Source organism: Bos indicus x Bos taurus, chromosome 3 (assembly GCF_003369695.1).
Source record: "Bos indicus x Bos taurus breed Angus x Brahman F1 hybrid chromosome 3, Bos_hybrid_MaternalHap_v2.0, whole genome shotgun sequence".
Taxonomy (NCBI): domain Eukaryota; kingdom Metazoa; phylum Chordata; class Mammalia; order Artiodactyla; family Bovidae; genus Bos; species Bos indicus x Bos taurus.
This window is the reverse complement of record NC_040078.1, coordinates 8,226,123-8,245,285: the sequence shown is the minus strand read 5'-3', so window position 1 is coordinate 8,245,285 and position 19,163 is coordinate 8,226,123. Positions and strand designations below refer to the sequence as shown.

At 38.7% G+C, this 19,163-nt stretch overlaps 1 protein-coding gene across 1 annotated transcript in view; it reads left to right on the top strand.

Moving 5' to 3' along the window:
* The first annotated feature begins 693 nt into the window (after nucleotides 1-693).
* SDHC (succinate dehydrogenase complex subunit C) overlaps nucleotides 694-19,163 on the top strand; it is a 30,288-nt gene continuing 11,818 nt past the window's right edge. The window contains exons 1-4 of the mRNA XM_027527705.1: nucleotides 694-748; nucleotides 6,147-6,203; nucleotides 9,363-9,464; nucleotides 16,781-16,842. Of these exons, the coding sequence (XP_027383506.1) occupies nucleotides 729-748; nucleotides 6,147-6,203; nucleotides 9,363-9,464; nucleotides 16,781-16,842 (241 nt within the window). The 5' untranslated portion in view covers nucleotides 694-728. The remainder of the gene's footprint in view (nucleotides 749-6,146; nucleotides 6,204-9,362; nucleotides 9,465-16,780; nucleotides 16,843-19,163) is intronic.

Below are 19,163 nucleotides of genomic sequence, written 5' to 3'. Positions count from 1 at the left end.
GCAAAGTCACGTATCTAGTAATATATAAATATATATATATATTCTTTTCCATACAGTTTATTACAGGATATTGAATGTAGTTTCCTATGCAGTAGGATCTTCTTGGTTATCTATTTTATATATAGTTAATTTATATCTGCTAGTCCCAAACTCCTAATTTATTCCACCCCCACCCCCATTTGGTAATTAAACATTTGCTGTCTATGTGTTCTGTTCTGTAAATAAGTTTATCAGTGTCATATTTTAGATTCCACATATAAATGATATCCTATTTGTCTTTCTGATTTACCTCACTTAGTATACTAATCTCTTGGTTCATCCATGTTGGGTAAACCCAAAGTATCTTTTCCCTCGGTGTGTCAATCATCCTATAAGACGTTTTTAGTCCCACCTGGAAGGGGGAAGGAGTGAAACCAGACTAAGACGTCTTCAGTGAAGAATCTAGGTAAGTCCTGTTTTGTGGGGCTGAACAAATCAGTGTGTACAGCGGTGAAATGTACACTGCAGAATCTGACCCAGCCGCAATTCTGCCGAAATCTTCTCACTTTCAAATAGAAGTCAGTTGAGAGAGAAAGAGGCAGACACCATGAGAGCAGATAAAACCAGCCAACAAACTGAACCCGACAGATGCCCAAGCCTCTAACATAGTCGGTGTTGTCACGTGACGGAAGCCCCGCCCAGAGGTGGTGGGGCCGTCTGGCGTCACTTCCGTCAGGCCGGATCCCAAGATGGCTGCGCTCTTGTTGAGGTGACTTTAACTTGGGGCTGGGAGTCCGTGCCGGCGGCCCTCAGGGGACCTGTATTGCCCCCTCACGTCTTGCTGATAGCTGTTTACCCCGTGCTTGGGCACGGAAAGGACCCGTGGGTGGAGGCGACGCAGTCTCGAGTCCTAGAGACCCCTTCCCCTCCCCCAGCCGCTCCTGTATATCGTGGAGAGCTTCGGAGTCACTGGCGGATTATCTTTTCCTTACTCCGTTTTACGGAGGGGTCGCGGGGCTCTCGCTTCTTTTGCTTTCCCCACTTCTAATAGTTCTCCCCCAGCTTGCTCTCTGGGCCAAGGCCAGAGCCGAGCTCAAGAAAACAGCTCTAACTTTTTCATTTAGGGCTTGGGCTTCGAGAAGAATCTTGGTGTACTTTACTTCTGCATTTTACTCCTGCAAACACCAGCTGCTGGCAATGGGTGGGCACTGTTCGAGTTCCTAACCGGCCCCTGGTAGAAAGTGCAGGAACCCCACCGGGCTGACGATTAGTAACAGCGCCTATAGCTGTCGCTCTGCTGCGCCAAAGCAGCCCGGAAATGCAATTTTAGTTTATTTTTTTATTTGGTGGGTGAGGGGAGTAGATAGCTCAGTTTTTCTCTGCAGTGTCAGCTCGTCCAGAGAAATACCCTAGATTTTCTTCCATTCTGAATTGTCCGCTTTTTAAGAGGACTCGTTCTCACAGCCTGTGTAGCTGTAGCCGCTTTAGTGACTTTAGACGCACTTGATACAAATCCCAGCACAGTTTCGTGCCAGCACTATTTTTAGAAACTATTTGTTATGGAAAGTTAGCTTAAATGCTGTTGAGATTTAATTCCTGATTTCCCCAAATATCTTCTCGTTCTCTTTCCACTTCAGTCACTCGGCATAAAAATAGACGGACTTTATTTAGTTTTTCTCTGTGACAAAATGATTGCTCTTGGGAGTTGAGATCAGGAATGGTTTACCTTGATCCTTCATTTTTCTCCCTGTCTGTTATTTCCAATTGTATCTCTTTCTAAAATGTGTCAGGGCTAGTCTTGCCAGATTGCCTCCTTTATTACAGGTAGTTTGACCATAATTGAATGCTTCTAAATTCCTTGGTATATACATTTCAGTAGATGTCATAGGCTTTTTGGTGGCATTACCTTATAGCTTGTATTGATCATATTGGGTCTGAACAGTTCATTTTAGGAGTTTCATGTTTAGTACTTAGAAATGAGGATCACTGTATTCATTGACTATGTCCAAACTAATTTTGAGCTATATAGGACTATCATTATTAGGATTCATTAGTGATAGTACAAAACTCTTATGGGAGGGACACCTCTCTTCATTTCTTACAAGGGCTTTTTAAAAGAAGTAGGAGATTTCAAAAAACTTTTTTTTTTTTCTTTTTGGGAGTTCTGGGGTCTAATTCCATTTCACTAGAGGGATTTGTTTATAATGTGCTGATCTCACCTCAAAGGAAAATACCTTCTAAGAAATTCTGGGAGCTGGTTTCTAGTTCTAGTAGTGTCACTAATTCCATTTATTTTAGACAAGTCTGGGTCATTGATTAGATGATTGTCATTTCTTTGCAAATGAAAATAGTCAGGTTCGATGCAGGATACTGGATGCCTGGGGCTGGTGCACTGGGCGACCCAGAGGGATGGTATGGGGAGGGAGGAGGGTGGAGGGTTCAGGTTGGGGAGCACATGTATACCTGTGGCGGATTCATTTTGATATTTGGCAAAACTAATACAATTATGTAAAGTTTAAAAATTAAAAAAAAAAAAAGAAAATAGTCATAACTTGAACTCAGGAGAAATATTTTCTAAATGTTTTTAATGCTTGGTTAACTAAAAATTATTAGTATGGCAGTGCTGTATGTTATGGATTTTGAATAGTATTCTATATTCTGTATAGTCCCTGAACAGTTCACAAACTAGCTAGGGATGAATAACCAGCTATGTAGCACAAGCTCCATTGATAGTCAGGGAATGATTTGCCAAAGCCAAGAAGACCTAGATGGAGAACTAAGCTAAGAATAGCTAGGCTTCTGTCTTGTAATATTCATGCAACTTAAGCACAAACCCACCAAGAGTCATTAACCCTCTGGCATTGCCCATCGTATTAAATAAAGCCCCTCTAAAAACAAGGCTTAATTTAAAGTCTGAATTCTTAAGACTGCTTTTTAAAATAAGCATACTCATTCACAGACCATTTTTTTGAGCCTGTTCTATGTGTCATGTTGTTATAGGTGCTGTAGATGTAAAGTATTCCATTCTATGCTGGAGGAACTCAAAGTTTAGCACAGGAGATTGATTAATAAGCAACCTAATTTTGATTTAGAGATATGAACAGTTGCTTTGGGAGCATAGCAGGTGCAGCAGGTAAGGCTGCTTCCTTTTAGGAGTGAAGTTGCCATTTGGGAGTTGTTGGGTCTTGAAGGATGACTTTATCAGACTGTAAGGGAGGTCCACTCAGAATAGCCTGAGCAAAGGCATGTGGTCAAAAGAAACTATTGCTCTATCTGTGGGCAATGTGACTTTCAGTTTGGTAGTATAGGGGGCTGAAGGGAACTTGTGGGGGAATAGTTCTAGAGAACTGGATTGGGTCATGTTGAGAAGGACCTTGTTTGACTGTGCATACCAGTTCACTGTTAAAGACTTTTAGGCAGATGATTGATGAAGTCAGCTTTCTTTTTCAGTAACTTAACTGGTTATATTGAATGATAGGGAAGAGATTGGTGGTGCTAGGAGATCAGTTCAGGAGTTCTTGCTGGAGTTGGTTGGATGCTCATACAGTTAATCAGAACTTTCATGTATAAATGATTGCTCTTCATTGTGTCCTTCAAGATTATATATTTTAATGTTGTTGTTAACCTCAGACATTTATGAAACTAAGTTTTCATGTGCCATCAGATCAGGTGTAGAGGATGTGCAAAAGAAAGTCATTATATTATACTCGTATCTTGTTTTGGACTAAAAATGGTTTTTATTTAATTTGATGACATAGACTTGGCTTTGAATAACTTTTGTTTTTTTCCAGAAGTCAGATCCATTTTCAGCAGATGAAGATTTTTAACACCACAAAGAATTTTAAAGAGAATGTGATGTGAATTCTAAAGACCTTTGGGAAACCAGTGGAATATTAATAAATTACATATATGTGGTATAGTGCAGTTTAGAGAGTGCTTTCCTATACATTTTCTCATGTTATCCTTCTAGTAATCAGTAATGTAGGTTTTATCAATCCCATTTTACAAATGAAAAAGCTGAAGCTCAGTTACTCACTATATACATTAGGGCAATCTAGACCTCCAGTCTGACTTTTATTACTTTGTCCAGTGTTCTTTCTACATTACTGTTGTTGCCTCGATACAGGGAAGAGCTTCAGAAACAATTTGAGCAATGATTACATTTAGGGGGAGACATATATAGTGCATTTAGAAAGGGACAGCCCTAAATGGAAATTATAAGTTCTGGTTTTTTAAAAACAAAACAAGGCAACTACTGTTACTTTCTAGCTGTAACATAAAGTGCTATTCCTGAGTTGGAAAAGAAATCTTTTCAGGGTTTCTGGTTTCACATGAAAGGCAAGGATAGATTAAACATCTACTCTTGTCGTATTTCAAATAAGGTTATGTAGTTGTGCAACCAGATTCTGTTAGGGCCTTGTGGAAAGTTTACATTGGTATTTGTCTGGGAAACAATAGCATTAGACAGAGAGTGCTGTAGATTCCAACCCACATCTGAAAACTCTCGCTGGGTAGCTGAGTAACTGGACCTAGCCTGGTGTGAGGAATGCGTGCCCTGCAACTTCAGAGTCACAATTACTTCAATTGATATAAAGAGATTTGTTCCCACTTCTTTCTTTCTGGGAGTCTTGGGTGCACAATGTCTGTATTCACCCCTTGCCTCCAAAGCTGGGAAGAGGGAAGAGCTGAAGGAAGTGTTGGTTGGATTATTTTTCCTTCCAGTAGTGGGCCCTTCTAGTTTTCTAGTGTAAAACATAAGGTTCTTGAAATGTTTATGCCTCTGATATCAATGATGTGAGGGACATCATGCACTTTTTTTAGAAGTGTTGGATCTTAATGTGATCTTGTATCCCCCATGTACATAGTGGATATATGATAAACTTTTGTAGAATCTCAGTGTATTTTTAATTTTGGTCCCAGAGCTTCACTCTGATACCTTTCTTAAAGATTTGATATAATGTGAGTTAAAGGGGTGTAGTGATCATGTGTTTTTCATGATACCATGTAAACGCTGGATCAGAGCTTCTTTAGGTAGAGTGGCTGGACACATTATTTTAGTCTTGGACTTGAAAAGCAGTTCTGGTATTGATTGCTATTTAAAAAATAGCAGCATTTTAGTGGAAAGCTTGTGTATCCTCTTCAAGTACCTTTTCATGTGGATAGCAGAGAAATCTGCATTCTCATATTTTTTGCATTATTGTATGATGGCCTTTTTCACTTCAAGGTCATCCGGGTTGTCTAGAACCTGGTGGTAGTTCCCTAAAATAACAGTTTAATACTTAGACCCTCACTCTTCAAACCCCTGTTCTTTAAACCTTTTAAATTCATCCATTTGTGCAGGTGTCTGCTTTAGCTAAGCTGTATAGTACTTGGGGGGCTTCCCAGGGGGCGGTAGTGCTAAAAGAACCCGCCTGCTAATGCAGGAGATGTAAAGAGATGTGGGTTCAGTCTGTGGGTGGGGAAGCTCCCACAGAAGAGGGCACGGCAACCCACTCTAGTATTCTTGCCTGGAGAGTCCCTTGGACAGAGGAGCCTGGTGGGCTACAGTCCATAGGGTCGCAAAGAGTCAGACGTGACTGAAGCGACTTAGCACACAGCACACACACAGTTCTTGGTGTTGCCAGTGGCTTATTCTGTCCCTCTGCCTTTTTTTTTTTTCCCCCAGAAAAAACCCTGTCTTTTAACCATCACCTCCTTTAAGACCTAGCTTGAAAAAAATTGCTTTCTATATTTCTTTTTTTGGCCGCCCCTTGTGGCATGTAGGATCCTGGTTCCCTAACCAGGGATTGAACCTGTGCCTCTTACATTGGGAGCATGGAGTGTCAACCACTGGACCACCAGAGAAGTCCCACTTTCTATATTTCTTTGTTGAGTATTAACCAATTCTGATTATTCTTCTACCTTGTATTATTTGTGTTTAGCTAAAACCTTATTTTGCATTTGAAAATAATGTTTGTGATTATTCTCAAGTTATTAAAGTTGTAGCTTTCCAACTAGAAGATAAATCTCAAAATCCTGATACTGTCATTGTTCTCATCTTATTCCTAATTTTCCCCTCCACCCTAAAGTCTTACACAGTACAAAAATAGAGAAGTTGATACACTAAAGTTGATACACTAAAAATGGTCTCTAAATGTTTATTGACTATTGGTTCTCTTATCTTGCAGACATGTTGGCCGTCACTGCCTCCGTGCCCACCTTAGTCCTCAGCTCTGTATCAGAAAGTAAGTTCCTAAATCTGTGGAGATTATTATTATTTAAACTTTTTCTCATCAAAGAAAAGCAGTAGGTTTTTGACTGAGATTTTGGGGATATATACGAAAGCAGGTAATTGTAGATGGTTGGCTGAAAATTTAGTGACCATGGTCTCTAGTTTTCTTACCTGGTAGTAGAAGAAAGAAGGAATTTGAATATATCTTTGGTCTTTTCTTAATTTTCCTCACTTTAAGCTTTTCTGCTTTTTTAAAAATCATTTATTTGCTCCATTTTTTGGTTCCTTTCTTGATATTTAATTCTCTTCTGTCTAGTCTTTTTTCCTTTTGTACTTCCTTTTTCTTGTAACCTTTAATTTTGGGCAGCTCCCAGGAGTTAAATCTGTTTCTTCTTACAGTATTCATTTCTAGTCTGTTGACCTCAGCAGTTGCCCCTGTATGGTTTTTTTTTGTTATAAAAAACTTTAAAATATTTATTTATGGCCACACCCCACGGCGTGTGGAACTTCCCTGACCAGGGATTGAACCCGTGCACCTGCATTGGAAGGTTGGAGTTATTAACTGGACTACCAGGGAAGTACCCCTTAACTTTTTTTTTTTAATTAATTTATTTTTGTCTATACTGCATCTTCGTTGCTGTGAGGGCTTCCCTCTAGTTGTGGCAAGCAGGGGCTCCTCTAGTTGCAGTGCAGGCTCATCTCACTGCAGTGGCCTGTCTTATCATAGAGCACAGGCTCTAGGGCATGAGGGTTTCAGTAGTTGCAGCATAACTTTTTACTTATTTTTTTAATCCCCCTTTAACTTTTATTAATTTTAGAAATATTTCATACTTTTAGGGAGTTCCTTGGTTGCCTAGTGGTTAGGATTGCAGGCTTTCACTGTGGTGGCCTGGATTCAATCCCTGTTCCATGAACTGAGATTCTGCATGCTGAGCAATGCACCTGGGGTGGGGGCGGGGGGAGAGTAGACATATTTGGTACTTTCAGAAAAGTTGTAAAAATAGTACAAAGAAGTTCTACGTACCTTTCACCTATATTCTCAGTTGTTAACATTTTGCTGTGTTTACATACCACTCTATATTTTTGGTTGTGCCATATGAAATTATATTTTTGTAGCTCAAAACTTGTGTAATACTGATAATTTAGTGTGGTTCAGCACAATTTAATTAGTATGATTTTCTCTGCATTCTTTGAGATTAAGCTGCAGACATCATGACCTCTTCCAAATACTTCTCCTAAGGGAATTCCTGGTGTTCTAATAGCCAGGACTCCACACTTCCACTGCAGGGAGCATGGGTTTGATCCCTTGTCAGGGAAATAAGATCTCACATATCTCACAGCACAGCAAAATAAACCCTAATTTCTCCTAAGAACAAGAACATTATCTTATAAAACACAGAATAATTATACAAATGCAGTTATCAAACTCAGGAAATTTAACTTTGACCTAATCTTACTTGATATAAAGTCAATTTTCAGATTTTTCATTTGTCCCAAACAGACTGTCTGTCCCCTCTCCAGGATCTAATTAGGCTCACATGTTATATTAATTGTCTTATTTCTGTAGTATCGTTTAATCTGGAACTATTTCTTAGCCTTTTTTGTCTTTTATGACATTGACTTTTTTCAAGAATACAGGTCAGTTATTTTTCAGAGTTTTTCTCAAGTTAGATTTGTCTGATTGTTTTCTAATGAGTTAGGTTATGCATTTTTGGCAGGAGTAATACATTAATGATGTTTTATCCTCACTATATCACATCAGGGACATATGCTGTCATTTGTCCCATTATCAGTGATTTTAACTTTGGCCATTTGAATACAGAAATGTTTGCTGAGTTTTTTCCCAGTATGAAGTTACTGTTTTTAACTTTTGTAATTTGTAAGTAATATTTGGGGAAATACTTTTCTTGAGGGGGATGGATCATGTTTAATGTAGGTACATAGTAAATTAAATTGTTGAACATAGCTGTCTAAGAATTGGCTTCAGCCTAGCTTCAGTTCAGTCGCTCAATCATGTCTGAATCTTTGCAACCCCATGGACTGCAGTATGCCAGGCTTCCCTGTCCATCACCAACTCCTGGAGCTTACTCAAACTCATGTCCATTGAGTTGGTGATACCATCCAACCATCTCATCCTCTGTCATCCCCTTTTCCTCCTGCCTTCAGTCTTTCCCAGCACCAGGATCTTTTCAAATCAGTCAGTTCTTTGCATCAGGTGGCCAAAGTACTGGAGTTTCAGCTTCAGCATCAGTCCTTCCAATGAATATTCAGGACTGATTTCCTTTAGGATAGACTGGTTGGATCTCCTTGCAGTCCAAGGGACTCTGAGGAGTCCTCCAACACCACAGTTCAAAAGCGTCAATTCTTCAGCACTCAGTTTTCTTTATAGTCCAACTCTGACATCCATACATGACTACTGGAAAAACCATAGCTTTGACTAGATGGACCTTTGTTGGCAAAGTAGTGTCTCTGCTTTTTAATATGTTGTCTAGGTTGGTCATAACTTTTCTTCCAAGGAGCAAGTGTCTTTTAATTTCATGGCTGCAGTCGACATCTGCCGTGATTTTGGAGCCCCCCAAAATAAAGTCTCTCACTGTTTCCACTGTTTCCCCATCTGTTTCCCAGTGATGGGAAACATCATGGGAAGTGATGGGACCAGATGCCATGATCTTAGTTTTCTGAATGTTGAGTTTTAAGCCAACTTTTTCACTCTCCTGTTTCATCAGCCTAGCCTAGTGACGAGAAAAATCATGAAACTATTTAGAGGTACTGGACTGAATCTAGTTCTCAATTTTTGAGAACCTGGAAAGGAGTCTTGAAGAGCTAGATGAGAGCAGGTGGTAATGTATGAGATATCACACATGACCTGGGTGATATGTAAATGGTTTTGAAATATTGTATTTGCCCTGCTGCCCAACAAGAAAGTTAATCTTCCATTACTGTACTTGGGTGTTGGGGGATTGAGAAGAAGAGTTGCTCTCTAATATGACCTCATTGGGTGGTTGAGGTTATTAGTAGCTGAGTCGTACTTAGCAGAAAGATAAGGTGAGTGGACAGACTTGTTTTCTTAATATATGGGTTCATCTAGCCCAGCTTACCTTTAACTTTTTATTATGTAAAATTTTAAACCAAGTTTACTTTTAATCATTTAAACCTTTTGGTTTTATTTTAGTGCTGTTCCTTTGGGAACCACAGCCAAAGAAGAGATGGAGAGGTTCTGGAGTAAGAACACTAGTTTAAACCGTCCTTTGTCTCCCCATATCAGCATCTACGGGTAAGGGCTCTGGAACCAGGGAATTTAGTAGTAGCAGGTAAAAGTTCTAGAGGTAAATCAAAATGTAATTCCTATTAATTAAAAGAAATTATTTTGAAATCATTTCAGATTTGCATAAATATTGCAGAAATAGTGTGCTGTTACTGTATACCCTTATGCAGACTCCCAGTGTGTTAACATGTCTGAATGATTTTTGAAAAGTGCAGCGATGATGATACTCATTACTCCTGTGTTAGTTTCTATTGCTGCTGTCATAAGTACTCAAAAACTTGGTAACTGAAAATAACACGTTTATTATCTTAACAGTCCTGTAGTTCAAAGTCTGGCTTAGGTCTTACAGGGCTAAAATTAAGGTGTTGGCAGGGCTGCGTTCATTTCTGGAGGCTCTGGGGGAGAATTTGTTTTGTTGCTCTCTCCAGCTTCTGAAGGCTGTTCTGAATCCCTTGGCTTGGAACCCGTTTCCTCCATTTTCAAAGCCAGCAGTGGTGTGTCAGGTTCTCCCATCATATCACTTTAAACTTGCTTCATTGTCACATTTCTTCCCTGATTCCCTCCTTCTGCCAGCCCCTTCCACTTTTAAGGACCCTTTGTATTATATTGGGCCCATCCAGATAATCCAGGATAGCCTTCTTATCTTAAGGTGAGGTTATTAGCAACTTTAATTTCACTTACAACCTTAATTCCCCATTGCTATTTAAGGTAAATATTCACAAGTTTCAGGAATTAGAATGTGGACATCTTTCTGCCTGCTGCAGTCCCTTAATACTTGAGTGTATGTTTCTTAAATTTGAGGAAACTGTCCATACTATAGCCATCACAGTCAGAAAACTAACATTGATCCTGTGTTAATCACCTAATCCTCAGATCCCATTCAGATTTTGCCAGTTGTCCCAAAAATGTCCTTTATAGGTCCAGGATCCAACTGAGGATCATGTATTACATTTAGTTGTTTAACTACTTGGAATTAGCACAAACCCCACAGGTTGGGGTTCAGTCCCACAGGGCTGCCTCCCACTTCAGATGCCAATCCCCAATCCCAGCTTGTTACTTGTACTTCTAACTGAAAGTGTTAGTTGCTCAGTCGGGTCTGACTGTTCACGACCCCATGGACTGTAGCTTGCCAGGCTCCTCTGTCCATGGGATTCTTTAGGCAAGAATACCAGAGTGGGGAGCCATTCCCTTCTCCAGGGGTTCTTCCTGACCCAGGGATCGAATGCATGTCTCTTAATGTCTCCTGCATTGGCAGGCAGGTTTTTTACCACTAGCGCCACCTGGTACTTCCAATTAACCAACTATAAATCAAGAGTTCTCACAAACTCTTCCTTGGGTTCAGTAATTTGTTAAAATGGCTCAAGAAACTTGGAAACATTTACTTAAGTTTACTATGATTATAAAGGATATTACAGATGATACAGATGAATAGCCAGGTGCCCTTTTAGGTCCCTCTGTGTCTAGAAGGATCCTGAGCATAGGAGCTTCTGTCTCCATGGAGTTGGGGTGCATTATCCTTCTGATATATGGATTTATTTACCAACCTGAAAACTTACCAAACCCTGTACTTTGGAAATTTTTATGGAGGCTTCATCATGTAGCCATGATCAGTTATTAACTTAATCTCTAGCCCTTCCCTCCCTGGATGGAGGTGGGGGTGGGGCAGAAAGGTCCAAGCTTCTGGTCACGGGTTGGTCTTTCTGGCAACTAGCCCCCATCCAGAGTCACCTCATTAGAACAGAGGTCACTCTTACCTCCCAGGAAATTCTAAGGGATTTAGGAACTGTGTGTTGGGAACCAGAGTCAAAGACCAAATAAAAAGATCCTCCTAGCACCCGTATCAGTGAGGAGATTGATAAGGGTCCAGAAACTAGGAACAGATATGTTTTACACACACACACACACATACACACTGATAAGGGTTCAGAAACTAGGAACAGATATATGTGTGTGTGTGTGTGTGTGTGTGTGTGTATCCCCCCCCACCACACCACCACATTACTTCACAATTCTTGTTTTGCCCAGAGTTACACTATTACTCTGATTTATTTTGATGTTCAGATTGTCCCAGACTTGGCTGGTGGAAATTTTTCAAGATGACTCCTGTGAAATCAAGATCTGGGTGCTAGATGTGCTCACTGCTAACAGGATATCATTGCTTCTAGACTTTTCCTGACAGGGCTATGATATATATGTACAAACACACACACACAAACACACATGTTCATGTGTATATATGAGTATATACATATGTACATCTATTTCTGTTAATTTGTTGTCCTCAGAAGTAGCATTGATGGCTGTTATGCTAGTGTCTTCCCAAAAAACTCCTAACCCAGCAAAGCATCTTGAGTTCTGCTACCGTATTTTCTTGAGTTCCTGCCAGGGAAGCTGGTCATTTTTTAACCACCTCCACAAATACCACAACCCTTCAGATTTTTTCCAAACTAGATTCCTGAAATAATTCTGATTGTAGAAATTGGACAGTCTACTAAAACAGAAGAAGATGAATAAGTGTTTGCTACTTTCTGGTAAAACTTTTTTTTAAGAGATGAGAGATTTGGGGGAGGATTATAATGAAGAAGAATTTGTCAAATTACCTTGAGTCTATATTTAAAGCCTTTTTTCACAAGTCATATTAACAAATGATAATAAGCTAGTGGGATGAGACTTAAACTACTTTGTTTGCTCTTCTGATGATGAAACTCTAGACATACTCATGGGAAAAAAAGAAAAGAAATAGCAGGAAACATGGGGCTGTTTCCAAGGTGATATGTCTGGGAAAGATACCTGAGATATCTGGAGTCATATTTTCTGTTACTAACTTTTATAAATTTTTGGAGGTAGCATGGAAATATATGGTTAAGTTAGCCTTTCTGAAGTATTCTTTATCTCTTAGTAAATTGTTATTATCAAAGCAAAAGTATATATAGGGAATTGCATTTTCAGGAAAACAAGTCATTTTAAAAGATGTTAGAAAAATATTTTAAAAATTTAGAGTTGGAAGAGTTCTTAGATTTTAATTTAATTTTCAACCACATTGGTTTTAAGAGTGCTGCTTGGGGCTTGGGATATTCCATTAAGTATCACAACTACCCACTTCTGTGGGTAGTTGTGTGGGGCTGGCCAACATGCAGATTGTACTGTAGGCCCTTAGACCTGGCTATAACCAAAGCAACTTGACTTTAAGGATTTTGCTTTTGAAGAAAGGGTGCTACTCAAAAAAAGAAAAAAGTTTAAAAGCCACAGATGAGTAAATTTCCTCTGCAGTACTTTCATAAACAAATGTCTACTTAGGCTTGCATGCCTCCAGTGACAAGAAACTCACATCACCCTTTTCCAGTTTGGAAATTTCTCATATTATCAGAAAGACCCTTACTTTATTGAACTTACTGTAACTTATATCTTCTGCACAGTTCAGTTCAGTTCAGTCGCTCAGTTGTGTCCGACTCTGTAACCCCATGAATTGCAGCACGCCAGGCCTCCCTGTCCATCACCGACTCCCAGAGTTCACCCAAACTCATGTCCATCGAATCGGTGATGCCATCCAGCCATCTCATCCTCTGCGTCCCTTTCTCCTCCTGCCCCAATCCCTCCCAGCATCAGAGTCTTTTCCAATGAGTCAACTCTTCGCATGAGGTGGCCAAAGTATTGGAGTTTCGGCTTTAGCATCAGTCCTTCCAAAGAACACCCAGGACTGATCTCCTTTAGAATGGACTGGTTGGATCTCCTTGCAGTCTGCACAGTGGCTCTAGTTCTACCATAAACTATGTAAAATAGATCTAAGCCTATTTTTTTCCCCTGATGACCTTTTTTGATGTTGAACGTCTTTTCATGTGTTTACTGGCCACCTGTATATCTTCTTTAGAGAAATGAATATTCAAGTCCTATGTTCATTTTTATATTGGATTGCCTTTTATCCTTGTTTAAAATTTGTGGTAAAACATACATAACAAAATTTACCAGTTTATTGATTGTTAAGTGTACAGTTCAGTGGCAGTAAGTACATTCACGTTGTTGTGCAGCCGTCACTGCTCTTCATCTCCAGAATCTTTTCATCTTCCCAAACCAAAACTCTGTACAGTAATTCCCATTCCCCCGGCCCCTGGCAACCACCGTTTGAGCTTCCATCTTTATAAATTTGACTACCTGTATGTTGTGCTTAGTTACTCAGTTGTGTCTGACTCTTCTCAACCCCATGGACTGTAGCCCACCAGGGTTCTCTGTCCATAAGGATTCTGCAGGCAAGAATACTGGAGTGCGTTGCTATTTCCCTCTCCAGGGGATCTTCCCAACTTGGGGATCAAACCCAGGTCTCCCACATTGCAGGTGGATTCTTTACCCGCTGAGCCACCAGGACCTCATAAAGTAGAATCACATGATGTTTTTCCTTTTGTATTTGGCTTATTGCATCTGGCATAATGTTCTCAAGGTTAACCTGTGTTGAAGAATCTATCAGAATTCCATTTCTTTTTAAGACTGAATAATATCCCATTGTACATATGTACCACATTTTGCTTATCCATTCATTTGGATTGTTTCTATCTTTTGGCTGTTGTGAATAATGCTGCTATGAACATGGGCACACAGATATCTCTTTGAACCTCTGCTTTCAATTCTTCAGGGGTATATCCTAGAAGTGGAATTGCTGGATTATGGTAATTCTGTGCTTAATTTTTTGAGAAAACAGCGTATTGACCTTAGGGGCAGTAGCACTGTTTGCATTTCCACCAGCAGTGTGCACAAGGGCTCCAGGTTTTCCACATCCTCACCAACACTTGTGATTTACTGTTTTTGTTGTTGTTTTAATAATAACCATCCTAATGAATGTGAAGAGGTATTTCATTGTGATTTCAATGTGCATTTCTCTAATGATTGGTGATGTTGAACATCTTTTCATATACTTAACTGGCCATTTATGTATCTTCTTTGCTTTTTGGTTTTTTGATGGCATTGTTTGCAGTATGATTGTTAGATCACTTGTTGAAATTCATATATCCTGTGTCTCTAGCTTTTTATTGGTTAACATTCTACTAACAGTCAAAAAAAGGAAAAAGAATTAACACTCTTCGAATCAGGAGATGTGTGTTAATTGCTCAGTGTGCCTGGTACTCTTTGAAGTTGAAATACAAAGGTGAATAAGATATAACCTGTGTTGAAAAGGATCTCAGTGTTTCCTGAAAAAAAATGTTCCTAAAGGAAATCTTACTGGCTTCTAATCGTCACTTTTCTCTAACTGAGTTGAATCAGTCTTGATTTTCTGTGCGAGACTCTTACATAATGTTCAGAAGGAAATAGTGGGGGTGACCTGTTAGTCTCTGCCCCATGATTTCTGAGGCCTCAATGAGAAAACACAAACTGGGGTGAAATAATTTGAAGATTCGTTTACTCACATGTCTTGGGTTGATTCTGGCTTTTAGAGGGGCCTTCATTTTCTCTCTGCATTGATCTTTCTACTTGATCTCTCTGCATAGATTATTTGAGGCTTCCTTACAGCATGAAAGAAGGATGAAGGGACAGAAGGAGCACAAGTGATTTGGAAGTCATGCGGTGCCAGATCTGTGCTCTGTATCTTGAGGCAGTCAGTCATGAAGTTCTGCCCAGAGTCAAGCGGCTAAATATAAATACAGTGTGATGAGGAGTGACAAGATTCTAGAAGATCATATGGGACTGGAAATACTATCATGATTATTTAGAAAAGAAAATTTCCTTTAGCAGCTCAGTACTAGGCTAACAAGTCTATGATTTTAACCATTTTTTAAAGTTAGGTTAACATTTGACTTCATATCACTCCCATTTTCCATTTCAGTATTTCTTAAAGATTACAAGATCAGTGGTTATATTTCATGTGTTAGCTCTTGGGATTTAGTTCATCTGGCCAGGAGTCCTAAGTGCATTTGGAATGCAAAGTAATGTCTTATAATTTCCCCACTTTTTTTCCCCCCAGTTCTCTCAAATCAATATTTGTTCTGTCTTTTTTTGTCTGATAATCATTCTCTTTGACAAATAAAATAGTTGAGCAATCTGCTTTGCACTCTGTCATCCATTAACATAAAATCGTCAGCCCCAGTTCGGAGGCTTGCTTTCCCTGAGTACAATCTTAAAAGCCCCTTTTTGTTGTCCTTGACATTTTTGCAAGCCTCAGCTCATTCTGGGTTTTAGTCTCCTGATTCTTCTGATCAAATTATGCCATTGTTCTCTGATTGTCCTTTGTTACGAGGCTCTTCTTCTGCCTTTTATATTTATCTTGTTAGTCTGAGTTAACCTAGAGTGGTGTCTAGTCAGTTTTCTTGGTTTCTTTAGACATTATTCTTTTTTTTTTTAATACTGTGACCATTTTTTAACGTAGAGTTTTTTTTACAGAGACATTTATTACACTTATTATTGTGACCATTTTTATTACATAGACATTATTTATTACACTTATTATTGTGACCTTTTTATTACATAAACATTGCTCTTTTCTTTTTTTACTGTGACCATTTTTATTACATAGAATTTCTTTTCATGATCTTTTCAATCTGCTGGAATTCCTTTCCTTTGGTGTATGGATTATGTAGTCTGATTATGCTCAACATTCTCTATCTAAGCTGACTTGCCAGGATGAATGTTAACTTTATCCAAAGATGCCTGTTCTTTCCATTTTACTAACCATTTCTCTCTTGAGCAAGAGAACTAGGTCCAGATTATACAAGTATTGGTTATCCTTCTAAGGAAAAGCATTGACAGATGAGAACATGATTTTTAAAAGGGTTTGATGACAGAGTATTTCAAAACACCTGTGGATTTAAGAAACATATACTAAATCCAGCAAAATTAGATTTTTAAATTTGGGCTAAGTAATTTACTAGGGAATGAACGATATGCTCAATTTGGATATTTTTGGTTATATAATAATAAAGTTCATGGATGACTATGTTATATGAAACAGTAGATAAAACTCAAGTTTTCTTCTACTTCTGTCTTACTACTGGAGGAAAGGAAGGACCCAGATGGTTGTATTCTAGTGTTTATTTTCTAACTGTATGCAACTTTAATTGATGTTTTCGACCCATGTTCTTTTATGAAAGGAATTTGAGTCTTAATTAATTTCTCATCTCTGTTAGTGATGCAGTCTAGAAAAGGGAGGGACTTCTTAAATAAATCATTTTCTTACTTTTAAACTGGAGAGTGAAAAACACAGGAATATGAAAGCTGTTTGGTTTTGGTTTGTGATAAATAGTTGCCTATTTCCAAAGTAGTTTATATTTCCTTTTCCAAGATAGATTCTCTACAATGGTGTCCTCTATTCCTCTTATAAATTGCCTTTGTGTGTTTCTTTTCAGCTGGTCTCTTCCCATGGCGATGTCCATTTGCCACCGTGGCACTGGTATTGCCTTGAGTGCAGGTATGTATGTATGTTTTTATCTGCGTATGAACACACAAACACATACACACATTATTTCTTGGAAAAACTTTGCTATTTCTGTGGCTCTTGATAGTGCCTCCTTTGCAACCCAGCAGCTTAATTTAGAGAAAACGATAAGTCCGTTGAAGTTTATTGTTTATTCATTTCTTTTAACTGTTAATTATGAGTTCCCACAATGCTCACGTTCTTTTCTTAACCAGTTTTTTTTTTCCTTTTTTAAAAATTTTTCTTATTTTTTCTTATCCAGTTTTTAAACTATTCCCAGCACGTCCTGATATTATATTTATTGACATTACAGAGAACAGATACAGAAATATAATGGAGATAGACTGGCTGACAGAACATTGACCAAACACAGTCCAAGATTAATCATCAACCTTATTCTTTCAGAAAATCCATTTTAACACCCATTTTTCGTCACCTGGAATTGATCAAGTACAGAAATACTAAGTCATTCTCCATTCTCAAAAAGACCCTGGTAACAAACCACAATTTCTGTTTGTTTATTTATATAATATGAAATACAGCTGCAGCATTTGTTTTTCATAATATCCTTTGGGGTCCCTCCTAGTCTTCCATAGAGTATGTTTTTACTGAAGTGGTCATCAACAGGACTAGTGGCTCAAGTACAGGGATCCTGCATTGAGGAAGCTATTGCTGAGGCATTGGAGAAATTATCTAAAACTAAGTCTGTGATTCAAAATTAGATTAGTTTTGTTGGTAATCAAGTAAGGATAGGAACTCCTATCTTAAGATCCGATGTTGTTATTCCTGTGTTACCTTTTCTGTGGTTAGTAAAGTAATAATGGAATCCAGGTATAAGGATGATTGGTGTTGTCTGAGAATCTGTACAGTTTCTGATTTTTAACATACTTGCATTTAAATAATAGGATAAATTTTAGGATTAGCCTGTTCTAACTATAAATTCATAGTTACTTTATTTTTTCTTACTTAGACTCTCATAACTTTTAGATTGATGCTTTTTGCTTAGTTTGGTGGTGTTTATAAAACAGATTCAGTCCTAAAAATCACTGGAAGAACAAGAACAATTTATTTATTAGGCTATAGTTTCAATTATTGGACTTCCCAGGTGGCTCAGTGGTGAAGTATCCACCTCCTGTTGTGGGAGATGTGGGTTTGATCCCTGGGTTGGCAAGATCCCCTGGATCTTGAATGGCAACCCATTCTAGTATTCTTGCCTGAAAAATTCCATGGATGGAGGAGCCCAGCTGGCTACAGTCCATGAGGTTGCATAGAGCCATGAGGTTGCATAGAGTAGGACATGACTGAGTATACACACAGTTCATTATTATCTCAGTATATTTATCGCTACTGAATGAAAAAAGAGGATATTGACTCTTTCATAGACTATAGTGTAAAGAAATATTAGTTTGCTAAGTATGGCTAAAGTTGTATGTATTTTTTTCACAGCTGAACTTAATAATTATTTTTTTCTGTTTTTACCCCTTTGAATAATCTTGTATTTGTTAGCATGTATACCCTTTTTCCCAAACCTTTTCCTTTAATTCCGTAACAGTAGCTGATTGCTGTAGAATAGTAGTTACCATGTTTCCCTTAAATTCTGAAAGTCCCTACTTCAAAACTGGAACAGATTTTTGCTAGGTGGATGATATAGTAACTTGGTTACCTCTCTACTGCTACTGCTGCTGCTAAGTCGCTTCAGTTGTGCCCGACTCTGTGCGACCCCATAGACGGCAGCCTACCAGTAAGCCTCTGTTAATTCCTCATTTTAAGATATTAATAATGCCTATTCCAGAGTTGATGGGATTTCAAGAAACTACACTCTGGGTGTTGACTTAGGAAAACAGGGATGAGAAGCATGATAAATTTGATAGCAGTAGTCTCTTGGAAGATGGTGTGTACTGGACCAAATGGCGAGAAGAATTGGATCATTTGACCTGAAATGAAGTCAGTCCCAGCAGCTGTGATCATTGCAATCTTGTTGCACTCCTCCAATCTATTTTTCACACAACAGCAAGAACAGTAAAAATCTCTTGAAAATAAATTGAATCAAGTCACACTTAGGATCTTCCTATTACAGTATTTGCCTTTGCACTTAGATTAAAATTCAACTCTCCACCATGACCTAAAATGCTCTACCTGATCTGGCCCTTGCCTAAGTCATCCAGCCTATTCTCCCCTTTCGTACTCTATTCTGGCCACACTTGTCTTTGAATTCTTTGGAACAGGTAAAACTCTTTCTCATCCCAGAGTCATTGCATGTTTTATTCCCTTGATCTGAAATGTCCACTCCTACCTCTTGCTACAGAGTATATGGT